The sequence below is a fragment of the Meleagris gallopavo genome, chromosome 19, assembly GCF_000146605.3.
Source record: "Meleagris gallopavo isolate NT-WF06-2002-E0010 breed Aviagen turkey brand Nicholas breeding stock chromosome 19, Turkey_5.1, whole genome shotgun sequence".
NCBI lineage: Eukaryota > Metazoa > Chordata > Aves > Galliformes > Phasianidae > Meleagris > Meleagris gallopavo.
The window spans coordinates 4,618,877-4,631,908 of NC_015029.2; the positions used below are offsets into that span (position 1 = coordinate 4,618,877).

The window sequence follows — 13,032 nt, forward strand, 5'->3', positions numbered from 1 at the left end:
TGGCAGATCTGAAATGCTCCCCTTTCTCCTGTTTTCCTCTTCACCCTTCATTTTTCTCATTCTCTGAATTTCTCTGATCCTACACTATGATTTAGCTCATGTGAGTCGTTCTTGTGGTTTTCATGCTCTGTGTGACAGTAATGTGCCTATGGCTGAGATTTTGCAAGAGCAAGGTCATCACTGCCTGGGAATATTCGAGTTGCTTTTTATTATTTTTGTTCCTTCCATTAGCAGGAGAGTTTCCTACATCCCTTATGTCACTCAGGAACTGTTCCTCCTTGCAGTGTCGCATATTCTTGCTTTCATCAGATTCTGCTCAGATCCTTGGGCTAATCATGGTCCTTTCCTTCTCTCTTCCCTTACCTTAGCTGCTGTGTTTGGGCTGTTGCTTTACTCAGTTGTTCTGATAGAAATGGTATGGGTAGAAACACCTCAGTTTCAAGAGGATCCCCAACAAGAACTCACACCTTGTTAACCATGGGGATAAGTCACCCAGGACTAGGCTGTGCCACAGGAAGGCAGGCAGCTTGTGTTTCAATGGCCGAGCTTGACTTTGTGTCAGCTATTTAGATAACTGAGTTATTGGGCCAGCTGCTTTTATGGGAATCTCACTCCAGAACTGTGGATGTTTCCTCTATGTTCATGTCAGCTGTGTTTCTTGCTTTGGATGATCCTTGAAAGCTAAGGGAGCTTCTTGCTGTGGGTACTCACAGAATCACATTGTACTGAGGGACTGACTGGGAGCGCTGAGTAACCATGTCCCTCCTCTCTCTTTGTGACACAGGGCGAGCCAGGAAACCATGGCCGGCCAGGGAAAGTTGGTGAGCAGGTAAACTCCTTGTTTTCATGTCTATTTGATGATCTCCTGTGTTCAACATCTCCTGGATGATGGGGGTGCAGGCAGAGGATGGTGGCTAGGGGTTTCTGGCTACCTGAAACTGGCTGTGGTCCTGGTATTCCAGATGTGCAGTGAGAAACAAGTCATGTAGTGAGGCTGAAGCTCTTGGTGAACAGTACTGACAGTTGCCATGGGGTCTGTGTTAAATTGGAAGTTTTCCCATAGGCGGTCTGATAAAGTCACGGTTCAGTATAGCACATAGGAATGGCTGTGCTTCTGAAGATGAAGCTGTGGAAACTGACGAGATTACGGATTTCTGCCTATTCTTATTTCCAAAAGGGAAATTCCCAGCTTTGCTTATATAGGTTTGAAGCACCTCTGCCCTGATGTGCTGTGCTGCTTTCAGAGGAGGCAGCGCTGGGTAACAGAGGCACTGAGCTGCATTGTACCACAAGAGAGAATGTTCTGCTGGATTACCAGGGGACATTCATCATCCCTGTAGGCTTCAGGGTAACCACAGGCATCGAAGAAAAAGAAACAACCATCCCCATGTCTCTATGATTGAAACCAACCAGCTTGTCCACCACCAACCCTGAAATTGCAGCCATGGAGTCTCCAATGTGTTCTTTGCATTCCTACATGACCGCACCATGCTGGAGGCAGCAGCTGGCCCTGGCAAGGACAGTGATGCTGCTCAGCACAGCAGTTTCCCTGCTTATGGCTGGTGACTTTGGTTGGGTGTAACTTGTCCACTTCACCTGAATTCAGCAGCTTGGGGGTTGCTTATTCATGGGTCTCCGTCCAACAAGCCACAGTGGATCCTATACTTTTCAGTACCAAAGCTTCAGTATAATTCAGGGGTGATTGTTTCTGTCTGGAAATGAGCACTGCTTCTATATTCTGGTTAATAATTTACTCCACAAAGAGCAACAACTGGAAAAACGAAGATGCTCCTCACACCTGAAGTTGGGCCCCAAGTGCTGTTTGCAGCTTTTAGCACCTTTTCTTGGGTAATGTCTTCCTCTGCTCCATGGCTCAGTTTCCCTTGCTGTGGAAGACACAACACAGAGCAGCTGTCAGGTCCAGGGCTCAGTAAGAGGAGAACTTCTGGCAAAAAACACCTGGCTCTGGCAGTGCTTACCACGATGCCTCCTGTTCTCCGGAGGCACCTATTGTATCACAGTTAAAAAAGGAATGTTTAGAAGTGCTTTGAGAACTTAAACAAGATGTTGAAAGACAAGCCATCGTTGGGATTTTTATGCTTTAACGTCCCTCAGGACTGACCTTGGATGAAAACCGTAGGCACTGTTCACTGAAAAGAAAACACAGCTGGCCTCTGCTGACACTGAGACCAGCACGGTGGTATGAAAGCTGCCTGTTTTATTCTTAGTCAATTAGTCTCTGTCTAGAAATATCACCCAGAAAGAATTTCCATTTCCATACCAGTTAAGTCATTAGAACAAAAATGTCATGCCAGATTAGTGAGAAATAACTTCCCTTCCCATCACACCTTTGCTGGACAATGCTAGAGTGTTACCTTCTCATTCCTTCCTCCACCTGAGCTCCAGTGTTTGGTGGTAAGGCAGGGCTGGTTTTTGCAAAGCTCTGAGGGTTGAGCTAACAAGGTCACTCGGTACTGAAATCTTCAGCTTATCCCTGTTTTCTCCTCGGAGATCTTGGTGCCCAGATGCTCCAGACTTGCTGCACAGGCCTCCCTGCAGTCCCATCTGGCTGGAAACGCTCAGCAGGGCAGCATGCAGAAAGATCTGCCATCCATCCCAGCGGAGCTCTCTTCTCTTTGTGTGGACACCTGTTGAGGCAAACATAGGAATTTCTGTAAGGTTTCCAGTGGCAGTTGAGCTCTGTTTAAGAAGAGGAGTATTTAAGCCAGAGGGCAGTCTCTGGTACGTTGTTTTTCCATTGCAAGGATGCTGACTTGGGAATTGCATTCATAAGATGCTTGTTGCCTTCAGATGCTGGAGGGACTCCAGCTGCTGAGTTCTTCTGCACCCTGAAAATGTGTGATTTAACCCTTCCTTGCCAGCGAATAGAGACAGAATAATATGAAGAGTCACCAGCCTGCCCTTCCGAAGCTTGGAACACCAAGACAGCACACTGGGGAAGGGTCTCACCAGCCTATGAACTCACCAGCTCTGCACTAGAGGCTGAGAATATCAGCGGAGATCTGTGCCAGCTGGAAAAGGCGAGGGATGACCCACTTCCTTCATGGGAATGAGGTTTTATTGTGGCAGAACAGCTTTTGGAGTCCTACCTCCTATAACAGAAGCTCACATGGCAATGTTATGGCCACGTCCCCATCACACCCCTCTGAGAAGGGCAGTCAACAGAAGTCCCTCTCTTCCTTGGAGGGAGCATATTGCCCTGATAGCCAATGTTACTCTGAAATAATTTGTCAAAGGAAACCAGCACCGTCGCTTCTCTCTGCAACACATTTTCCTCGCAATGCTCTCACAAAGGAGGGAGGTGCATCAGTTCTGAAGGTGAGATCTGACACACAGAGGTAGGGGTGGATGGGTCACAGAGCAGAGAATTGCACCTCTCTGAGCAGTGCCTTCCCAAAGCATCCACCTTTCCCTCCGACATCTTTCCAAGCTGCAGCCCTCTCTGGAATCCCCATTCAGGCATTCAGAGGCGCTCAAGGGCACACGTTCCCTTCACCCACATCCCAGAGTGGAGCACGACGCAGCCCCGCATCATGGCTGAGCTCCAGCGTGCAGGGGGTTAAACCACATGGCTCCTCTATGCGGGTCAGAGCGTCCTCCCTTAAATGCAATATTTACTGTTTTACTTTCCCTTTCTTTCATCTGAATGGAAGGATTGTACATTTACTCCCTCCCGCCCTTTGTCCCTGCTTTGTTTTGTTTTGAGTTCTGGCGAACCAGTAAAACAGAAAGGCCACGATCAGATCCTGCTGGGAGCAACTGCCGTCCCCAGGAGACCCCGCTCACGCTGCGCTGCCGTTCCGTCCTTTCTCTCAGATGGGCAATGATTTATGCAGGGCTTCAGTGCCGACTTGCTCTCTGTTGATGAGAGCAAGGGGCGGGGGGGCTTAATTATGTCAGCGTTGGAGAATAAACGGGGAAAACCAGCCGGGAGTTAGGAATTGCAGCCCACCAGTTTCCCCCTTTCCATCCCCCGAAGCCCCAAGCAATGTTTTAACAATCTCCATCCCTTTTCCGCCATGCCCTTGGCTGGGGTGTGCAGCCGGAATCACAGCGATATGCTGAACCTTCCGTCTCATATAAATGTTTTACATTTTTGCCCGTGAGCTGCGCAGCCACCGCTGCTGGGACTTCACGTGCACCGTTACACAGCACTGCCTGGAGCTGTGTGTGGTGCAGGGCATCTTTCCAGTCCCAGGAACCTGGGAAAATACATTATGCTGCAGCCATTTTAGTGTAATGTCCGCTGTTTATGTATGCTTTGGTTTAATGTTGGCCAGCAATGACTCTTCTGGCTCTTATATCTAAATACTGGAAAACTTCAGTGACCTGCAGCAGTTATCAGCTAAGTATGTGCACTTGTGCCTAATTGGATGGGTAACTGACCCATCAGCCTTCAGCAATGCCACCCAGTGGCAACCTTGCTTATGCAAATGCTGATCATTTGCCTGCTGTCCCAGTGGTTCCTGCATTGGGTCTCCATTGTCCTCCTGTCTCTGCAGCCTGTGCTGATGTTGGAAGGGCTGGTGCCACTGGGATAGCAAAGCTATCCTGATCGTGTGGATGTCTTCTCATAGTTAACCGATATTTCCATCATGGCACAGTGGCATGGCAGGTGCCTAGGACATCTGCCCTGGATGAATTTCTAGTGCAGGCACCTCATTCCAGGCTCTGAGCTCTCCTGAGTTTTTCCAAACGCTCCTCACCTGGACATTGCTCCCATGAGCATGACAAGGGCTCTGCAGCTCCAGAGCCATGTGTGGCTGCTCACTGCTTCTGCTGAGCTCATCAGTGCCTCTATGAGGAGCTCCCATTTTCAGTGATGCTCAAAGGATGGCATTTAATGAGAAGAACATTAACGCATGAAGTCTCTTGGCATTTGGAGTTCTCATCCAGGCAATACCAATGGAGAATCCATCCTGTCCATGCCTTGCTCAGCAGCCACCTCCCAGCAGCACTCAGGCTGCCTCCCAGAACCAAACAAGCTGGAGCATGGCTGAACTGGCACCACCCTGCCAGCCCTGGGCAGGTTGTGAGGTGTTTCAGCAGATGGATTCCCTCCATTACAGACTCACTGGATTAACTACCTAGATATATCTGTCTCCCAACGAGCCTTGCTGAGACTGGGGACAAAATCATGAGGGCTGCATAGTGAGGACTGACGGTGGCACAGAGGACAATCCTTCAAATCTCCAGAGCCAGAAACCTGCTAGGTTAGTAGGAAGGCATGCTGTACATCAATGCTTCAGAACCTTATCTTGAAATGGCATGTTTCATCTCCCTGTTTAACAGCAGGTCTGTGTTTTCTTCATTATCCCAAATGCCTTTAAATGCTGACAAATGATGTTTAGCCTGTTTTTTGGGTTATTTTCCCAAGATAGTTTGTGAGTACTGGGACAGACCTGCTGCCCTGCTGACCCCCCAGACCTTTATTTCCTGCCGACATCCCAATAATGTGACACTATCCAAGGCAAAATGAGTTTGCACAAAGGTCCAATTAACCCAGAGGAAATCTAGCCAGTGCAGCAGTGAAAATAATGGTGACTCCCAGTGTGTGCAACCCGGGAGCTCCCGCTATCAATGCTCTTGGGGAAGCTGTGCTGACATTTAGGGAAATGCTTGCAAAAAAAGCCACGCTACAAGCTCAGCCTCTCTAGGAAATGTGCTTAACTCATCCCCTATAGTGTGCACTGTGGCTCTCACAGATCCCAGTGCTGCCGTCCCAGCTGGTCCAAAGCAAAACCAGCTGTGGAGTTCAATGCTGCTATGGCTGGAAGCACCCTATCTGCTCTGGTAGCCAGTAGGAATTGCTGAGCAGCACACAGGGGATGCTGGACTGCCTTAACCAGCAAAGCAAACCAAACAAATTGTTTACTTTCCAGCAAGTAGAACCGAGAATTAATTGTGCTTTTCTCATTCCTCAGGGTCTAATGGGATTCATTGGTCCAGTAGGGGAGCCTGGAATAGTGGGAGAAAAGGTAAGATTGCTGGCAATGAATCAGTTGGTTTAACTTTGCAGGATGAGAGAGACTGGGATGGGGAAGTATTGAAGAGGTTTAATTTTCTGTGCAGCACCCAGCTGGGAATGCAGCATGTCCAGAGTGTCTGAGCTTGTCTTGGGCCAGGCAAATTAGCGTGCATTTACCCTCCAAGGAGAGGTTGTTAAATATTCTCTGAAATCACCAAATCTTTTAAGTTTTATTCATTCATAATCTGCCAGAAGTCTTGTGTCTGACAGTTAATTCTGCCTTTTTTTCTGGGAATAAAGGAGCTGAATGAAAGGAACCATCATCCCTGGTTCCTGGTCAAGGGGTGAGTCCAAGGAGACCAGGTTGCAGATGTGTGCAGAGATGTGCTTGCTGCCTTGTTATTAGGGGCACACAGAACCGGGGCTGAGCCTGTGCTGAACAGAGAGGCTCACCAAATTCTCAGAGTGCGAGTGCAGACACATGTCCAAGCAAAGGCTGCTCCAGACCCCCTCCTTTTCGTTTAACCAGCCCCACGCTGTCTGCCTGTCTGGTGGTTGCATTGGGCATGCTGCTAAAGGCTGGTGCCCTCTGCTGTGCAGTACTGTTACCTGCTTCTTCTAGGAGGAAAAATGACTTTATTTTCTACAAAAAAGAAGTAAATGCCCATTAACTCATTTTTTCCATTAGAGTGCAATATGATGCATTCCACACTTCAGCTCTTTCTCTCTTCTGTCCCTTCAAGTGCTGTCCTCTGGGTAATGATGTCACATCTCTGTGACATTATGTTGTGTTTGCTGTAGGTGCATTTCATTGCTGCCTGCAGCAGCCCTGAGAGCCCTGTGCCCTCTCTGCTGTGTTGGGGCAGTAGCAAAAGCAGGCTCAGTCCAAACTGTCAAAACGTGCAAGGAGTAAAAGGGAGGATGTGGTGTGAGCTGTGTTTTACAGAAGGAAAACAGAAATAAAACCATGGAGCATCCGAGTCGCTGTCTCTCAGTATCTGAGAGCTATATCTGCTGCCCTGAACTAAGTGAGGAATGAGGAGTCTGCCATGCAGGAGATGTGGGAAGTAAATTCCCATCTGGCCCTACTGACTCCTAAGCCAATGTCCACGTGAGCTATCCTTCTGCTACAGATTGACTCTGTACATGGCCATGTTACGTTTGTGTCAAGGCAAACCCTTTGAAAATCTGCCCTAGGAGATCCTCAGCACAGCTGCGATTTCTATCAGACGTCTCCTTCTCTACCAACACAAACTTAGGGATGACAAAAATAGCTATCATCAAATCAAAACCTCAACCAGGCCTCCAGTTGGCATAGCGTCCTGCAGCTTACTATGTTGCTGCGAGCTAAATGAAGTGGGAAATGTGCTTTCGTTAGACAGAGCTGAGTCAGCAATCTCTACCCTGAGAGCTGCAAAACTTAAGACTGAAGCCAGTAGGATCCAAAGATTATCAAAGAGAACAATACAGTTAATACATACTTAATAAAATCCATACATTCACAGGAAAAAAAAAAAAGTATGCTGGTTTACAAGGGCCAACTGGTGACAACACACACTCTGGAGCTTGTTTTTAATAAGATGCTTAGAGCCCAGAAAATATTTCCCCTTACAGTATAACTGCTGGAAGGTAGGTCAGAATTTGGGCGTAAACTGCTTGGCAGCGTTTGCTGACTCCTCCTTCCTCATCCCCCCGAGCACACAAGCATTACACACCTAATTCCCTGTGCATTGCCAGGGCTGTGGGGGCAGTGGTGGTGGGAATTGCTGGCTGTCCCCAAAAAAGAAGCAGTTGAGATCCTATGGCCGGAGCCACACACCAGTGGTCATGGTGATGCTCACAGAGCCTTGTGCCTCATCCCCCATCCTTGGCCAAGGGTGTGCTTGGAGAAGTGACATGTTCTGCAGGTGGGGTATGTTATTTATTTTAATGCCAAATGTTGGCTTGTTTTAAAAGAGCTGGTACCTTCATCTGGCTCCCCAGAAACACAGGTCTGCAGATGGCTACTGTTTGTGCTGTGATCTCAGTGTGTGCCCTGCAGGACAAGGGGTCCCCCAGAAATGCCTGCGGTCTCCTGAAAGCACAGCCACCCATTCCAGGCAGTCTCTTTGTGTTTTGTCACTGTGGTTCTCAGCCCTCAAGTCCACAGCTCTCCAATCAGTGTCCCTGAAATCATCAGAACATGGTGGTGTAGGACAGAATCACGTGGTGCCATGGTTGGGATCCAGCCTCAGCACTGTAGGGACTCAAAGGTGGGCTTGGTTGCTCAATTCTTATCCCTCAATGTTTGAAAATACATCTCTTCAGATACAGAAGGTCAGCTCATGCTTGTTGTTGTCCATTAGTTGCTCTGATGAGATGGATACCTGAAAGAGGATGAGTTGTGTTCTGTGCCAGAAGCCTTCCTGGCAGAAATCTGGTAGCACAGGCAGCAATGTGGGAATCTTTCAGTTATTTCATTGCTGTAGATCATTATGTGTAGATCACAATTCCTCACTTTCCCTTCCAAACCTTTGTCTCTCTCAGGGTGATCGTGGCTCAGTGGGACCTCCAGGCCCTCCTGGAATCAAGGGGTCGATGGTAAGGAGTAAGTCTGCATTCTCTTGCTCTTGCTGCTGCCTCTCTCTCTGTCCTAGGGAAGGATGAAGGATCCTGGTCTTTGGGTTTGCATGAGAATAGCTGAAATCCTTCCTGTCTCTGTAGGATAGGGATGCCATTTGATTGTTTATTGAGGAATCGCCACTCCCCAGCCTTAGTTTCTCCTGCAGAGAAACATTGGGTTTCCACATGTGTTCTGCATCTCCACAGCTGTGGACCTGTGTCAAATAGAGACAACTAGGAAGCTCGAGCTGTGGCACCTGAAGGATTACCTGCAGGCCTCTAGTTGTGCCAGGGAACATTCAGATTGGATATTAAAGGAAATTTCTTCTCAGAAAGAGTGGTGCTGCACTGGCACAGACTGCTGGGGAGTGGTGGGTACACCATCCCTGGAAGTGTTCCAGAACCATGGAGATGTGGCACTGAGGGACGTGTCAGTGGGCATGGTGGGGTGGGTTGATGGTTAGGCTTAATCCTAGAGATCTTTTCCAACCTTAAGGATTCTGTTGTTTCATGATGACCTTTTTCCAAGCATCTTGGCTTTTGAACAGATCGGTTCGGGAGCAGGGATTTCCAGACCTCTGTTGTTCACACCCTGCTGTGTTGTCAGAGGCAGCTGGAGATATGGAGCTGCTTGGGCAGCACACCATGCTGCTTTACAGTGCTGTTTGCACTTCTCCTTGGGGGTGCTTGTTTAGGAAGGGACCTTGATGAGATCCTGTCTTACTCTGACATGCACCCCCTTTGTACCCTAATGCAGGATCCAAAGACAGATTGTTGCAGTAATTCAGCCTACTGTGTTCTGGTTGTTCAGAAAACCTAGCTGCTTCAGTTGCTAGCAAAGCTGGGGCTGGGCTGACAGCTGGCCTGGACCATCTGCTCATAAGCTCTTTTACCTCAGCAAATAACAGCCCTGCCTGACCTGCAAGCAGCAGCAGTGCCTCATTTTCTGTCTTCTCACTTGGAGGTGGAAAGGGCTGGGCACATTCCAGAGACTCACACCAGATGTTCTTCCTTCCCTTGCAGGGGCACCCTGGGATACCAGGAGCAGTGGGTTTTCCCGGAATACCTGGACCAGCAGTAAGTAAAACTTCTAATCCCTGTAACAGTGCACACCAGCAGTCAGCATCCCATATCCTGGGTGTTCATGTGTTGAATCAAACAACTGTCTCAGCTGATTCGAGTTTGAAGGACAGTTTATGAACCAATTTTGCTCAGCATGTGAATTCCCACGTTGTGGTGAATCAGGAAGATTACAGGAGTGGAGTGGGGAGTGCCAAAGGTTTGGCCTTCAGCCTCACGGCAGCTTTGCCTGGTGTGGGAACGTGGGGATGCTCAGTGCCCACCAGAGGCAGCGGTCCTTCCATTTCCTTCAGTGCCCTGTTCTCCTGCAGGCAAACGACCAGCAGGTTCATCCAAGCAAAATGTTTCCTACAAGGTTGCATTTTAAAAAGTCATAATTCAATAAGACAAACTTCCCAGCAAAGCCAGCAAATCAAATAATCTGCTAATATTAAATCCCTACTCTTATTAGCTCCAGCTGTTTCTTCCTGTTTCTCCACCAAACAACCCTTCATTATTCACTTCTGCAGCCAGATCTGTGGCATGTTGTTGTTATTTGTCCTCAACTGTTATGCTCCTCAAGAGGAAGCTATGCAGTGAGCTTGATTAATTCAGCAGAGGGTAAATGGGAAGCAAAGGTGTAGTCAATAGTATGAGACTCTGCCCTTGATTTCAGCTCACTGAGGTTTCTGAATTCCTTTTCCCCCTTCCTGCTCAGCATCACGGTATACTTTTTGTTTAGTTTGTGGTTTTGAAGATGAGGTATATACACAGAGGTAACTAAAGGTTACTCATCTTCTCTAATACTTTCTTCACATTCCAGCGTGGTATCTAATTTCTGCCCTCCAAATTTGCCACCTCAATTAATCTTTTAATGAGCTATTTGGGATAGACTTTCAGTAGGATATTCCAAGTACCAACAAAGAATTTCATTTCAGTACGTGTTTATCATAAAAATCTCTATAAAGCAGGCATCTGACACGTCTACTGCTTGCCTGTGCCACTCACTACTGACCTCATCAGCCAAAGGGAGATTTACTGTGATTAGAAGTAGAGTTGACATAAACCAACCTTTCCATTTTCAGTGTGAACAGCTCAGTGTTTGTGTTCTGGACATGTATGCCATGCAGAATAACTCAGCTCCAAAAGCAAGATCTTTATGAGTAGCTGTGGTACAAGCAGTAGGGAGATCATAGCCCAGCTCTGTTCTGGTCTTTGGTGGAGCTTGCAGCATTGACAGTTGGCAGAAACTGTTAATATATAAATAGCAAACTTGATTGTGGAATTTTTGAGAGAGTGTGTCAGTCTGAGGTTTTCTTTTCTGACAGCAGAAGGGTACCGAATTCATGTATTGGTTTCTAAAGTTGTAATACAGACATAAGTCCTATTAATTGAACACATCCCTCATCTCTGAATCTGATACGCACTTTGACCAAAGAAAGCTCTTAAATTTTCTTCTGTATTTCACATATGCACTCAATGAATCAAGAGAGAACAAAGAAAACCCAAAGCTTTTCTGCAAGGGTGAGAGGGACACCAATAGTTTGAATGAAAGCAGCATCTGTCTGCCAGCACGGATATTTGTGCAGCATTCACAGGGCAACAATTGCTCAAAAATAAAATCAGTTTGGCTGAAAAAGGCAAACTTGGATACCTAAGATGAGGTGTTTGATTTTGTATTTGGATAAGTGAAGAAAACGTCCTGGTTATTATTATGTTTTGTGCTGACACAGTGCAACAGCTGCTTTTAATAGTTGTGGAGGGAATTCTGGATGCTCAACTGGATGCTCAAACGGTACCACTTACACAGACAACTCAAGCATACAGACCTCAGCCAGAAAGCTTGGCCTAAGTTTGATAACCGAGAGACAATCAGTGAGTTCAGAAAAAGACTGTTTGCAGCCAAGTAGATGTGGCTGTGGGTTGGCAGGAGCTCAGGAGCCCACCTGCTAGTAGGGGCTCTATGGCTGATGAGGGGACATGGGGTATCACCTGCCCACCTCCCACATCCTCACTGTGCTCCCTCTCCCTGCAGGGTCCGGCAGGAGCCCGTGGTGCACCAGGGATCAGAGGAGTGAAGGGCCGCCGGGTAAGTGCTCCCTGCAGGCTGTAATGCCTCTTCTTTTCTGGCCTTTGCAAGAGGGATCAAGAAAGGCAAGAAAGATGTTGAAACCCTGGAGTGTGTCCAGAGAAGGGCAACCAAGCTGTGAGAGGTCTGAGCACAGCACTGTAGGGAGCAGCTGAGGGAGCTGGGATGGCTGAGTGTGGAGCAGAGGAGGCTCGGGGGAGACCTCGTCGCTCCCTGCAATCCCTGAAAGGAGTTGTGGTGAGGTGAGCCGGCCACTGCTCCTGGGGAACAGCGGTAGGATGAGAGGTGATGGCCCCATGTATGCTGAGGGGTTCAGTTGGGAATTGGGGAACGTTTCTTCTCAGAAGGAGCGGTGCTGCACTGACACAGCTGCCCAGGGAGTGCTGGGGTCACCATCCATGGAGGTTTTCCAGACCTGTGGAGATGTGGCACTGAGGGACGTGTGGGTGGGCATGGGTGTGGGCTGGGGTTGAATATCATCTTTCCAACTTGTCACTCCAGTCTTCAAAAAGGGCAAGAAGGAAGATCCGGGTAATTATAGGCCTGTCAGCCTCACCTCCATCCCTGGAAAGGTGATGGAACAGCTTGTGCTGGATACCATCTCCAGACAACTGGGAGAAAAGGAGGTTATCAGGAGTAGTCAGCATGGGTTCACCAAGGGGTGCTCGACCAACTTGATGGCCTTCTATGATGCTGTCACATGCTGGGTGGATGGGGGAAGAGCGGTAGATGTAATCTACCTTGATTTTAGAAAGGCCTTTGACACTGTCTCCCACGACATCCTTATAACAAAGCTGAGGAAGTGTGGGATAGACGAGTGGACAGTGAGGTGGGTTGAGAACTGGCTGACTGGCAGAGCGCAGAGGGTCGTCGTTGGTGGTGCAGAGTCTGGCTGGAGACCTGTAACCAGTGGTGTCCCCCAGGGGTCTGTGCTGGGTCCGGTCTTGTTCAACATCTTCATCAATGACCTTGATGAGGGGATAGCGGCCACCCTCAGTAAGTTTGCTGATGATACGAAGTTGGGAGGATTGGCTGACATGCCTGAAGGCTGTGCTGCCATTCAGCGAGACCTGGACAGGCTGGAGAGCTGGGCAGTAAGAAACCGGATGAGGTTCAACAAAAGCAAGTGTAGGGTCTTACACCTAGGGAGGAATAATTGCATGCACCAATACAGGCTGGGGGATGAGCTGCTGAGAGGAGCTCTGCAGAGAGGGACCTGGGCGTCCTGGTGGACGACAGGTTGGCCATGAGCCAGCAGTGTGCCCTCGTGGCCAAAAAGGCCAATGGCATTCTG

The 13,032-nt window shown here is 48.4% G+C and overlaps 1 protein-coding gene across 3 annotated transcripts in view; it reads left to right on the forward strand.

Annotated features, from left to right (window-relative positions):
• Nucleotides 1–13,032, forward strand: part of COL27A1 (collagen type XXVII alpha 1 chain) — a 129,469-nt gene that overhangs the window by 70,394 nt on the left and 46,043 nt on the right. For all 3 annotated transcript variants that reach the window (XM_031556174.1, XM_031556176.1, XM_010720821.3), the window contains 5 exons: nt 785–829; nt 5,946–5,999; nt 8,516–8,569; nt 9,614–9,667; nt 11,685–11,738. In XM_031556174.1, the coding sequence (XP_031412034.1) occupies nt 785–829; nt 5,946–5,999; nt 8,516–8,569; nt 9,614–9,667; nt 11,685–11,738 (261 nt within the window). The remainder of the gene's footprint in view (nt 1–784; nt 830–5,945; nt 6,000–8,515; nt 8,570–9,613; nt 9,668–11,684; nt 11,739–13,032) is intronic.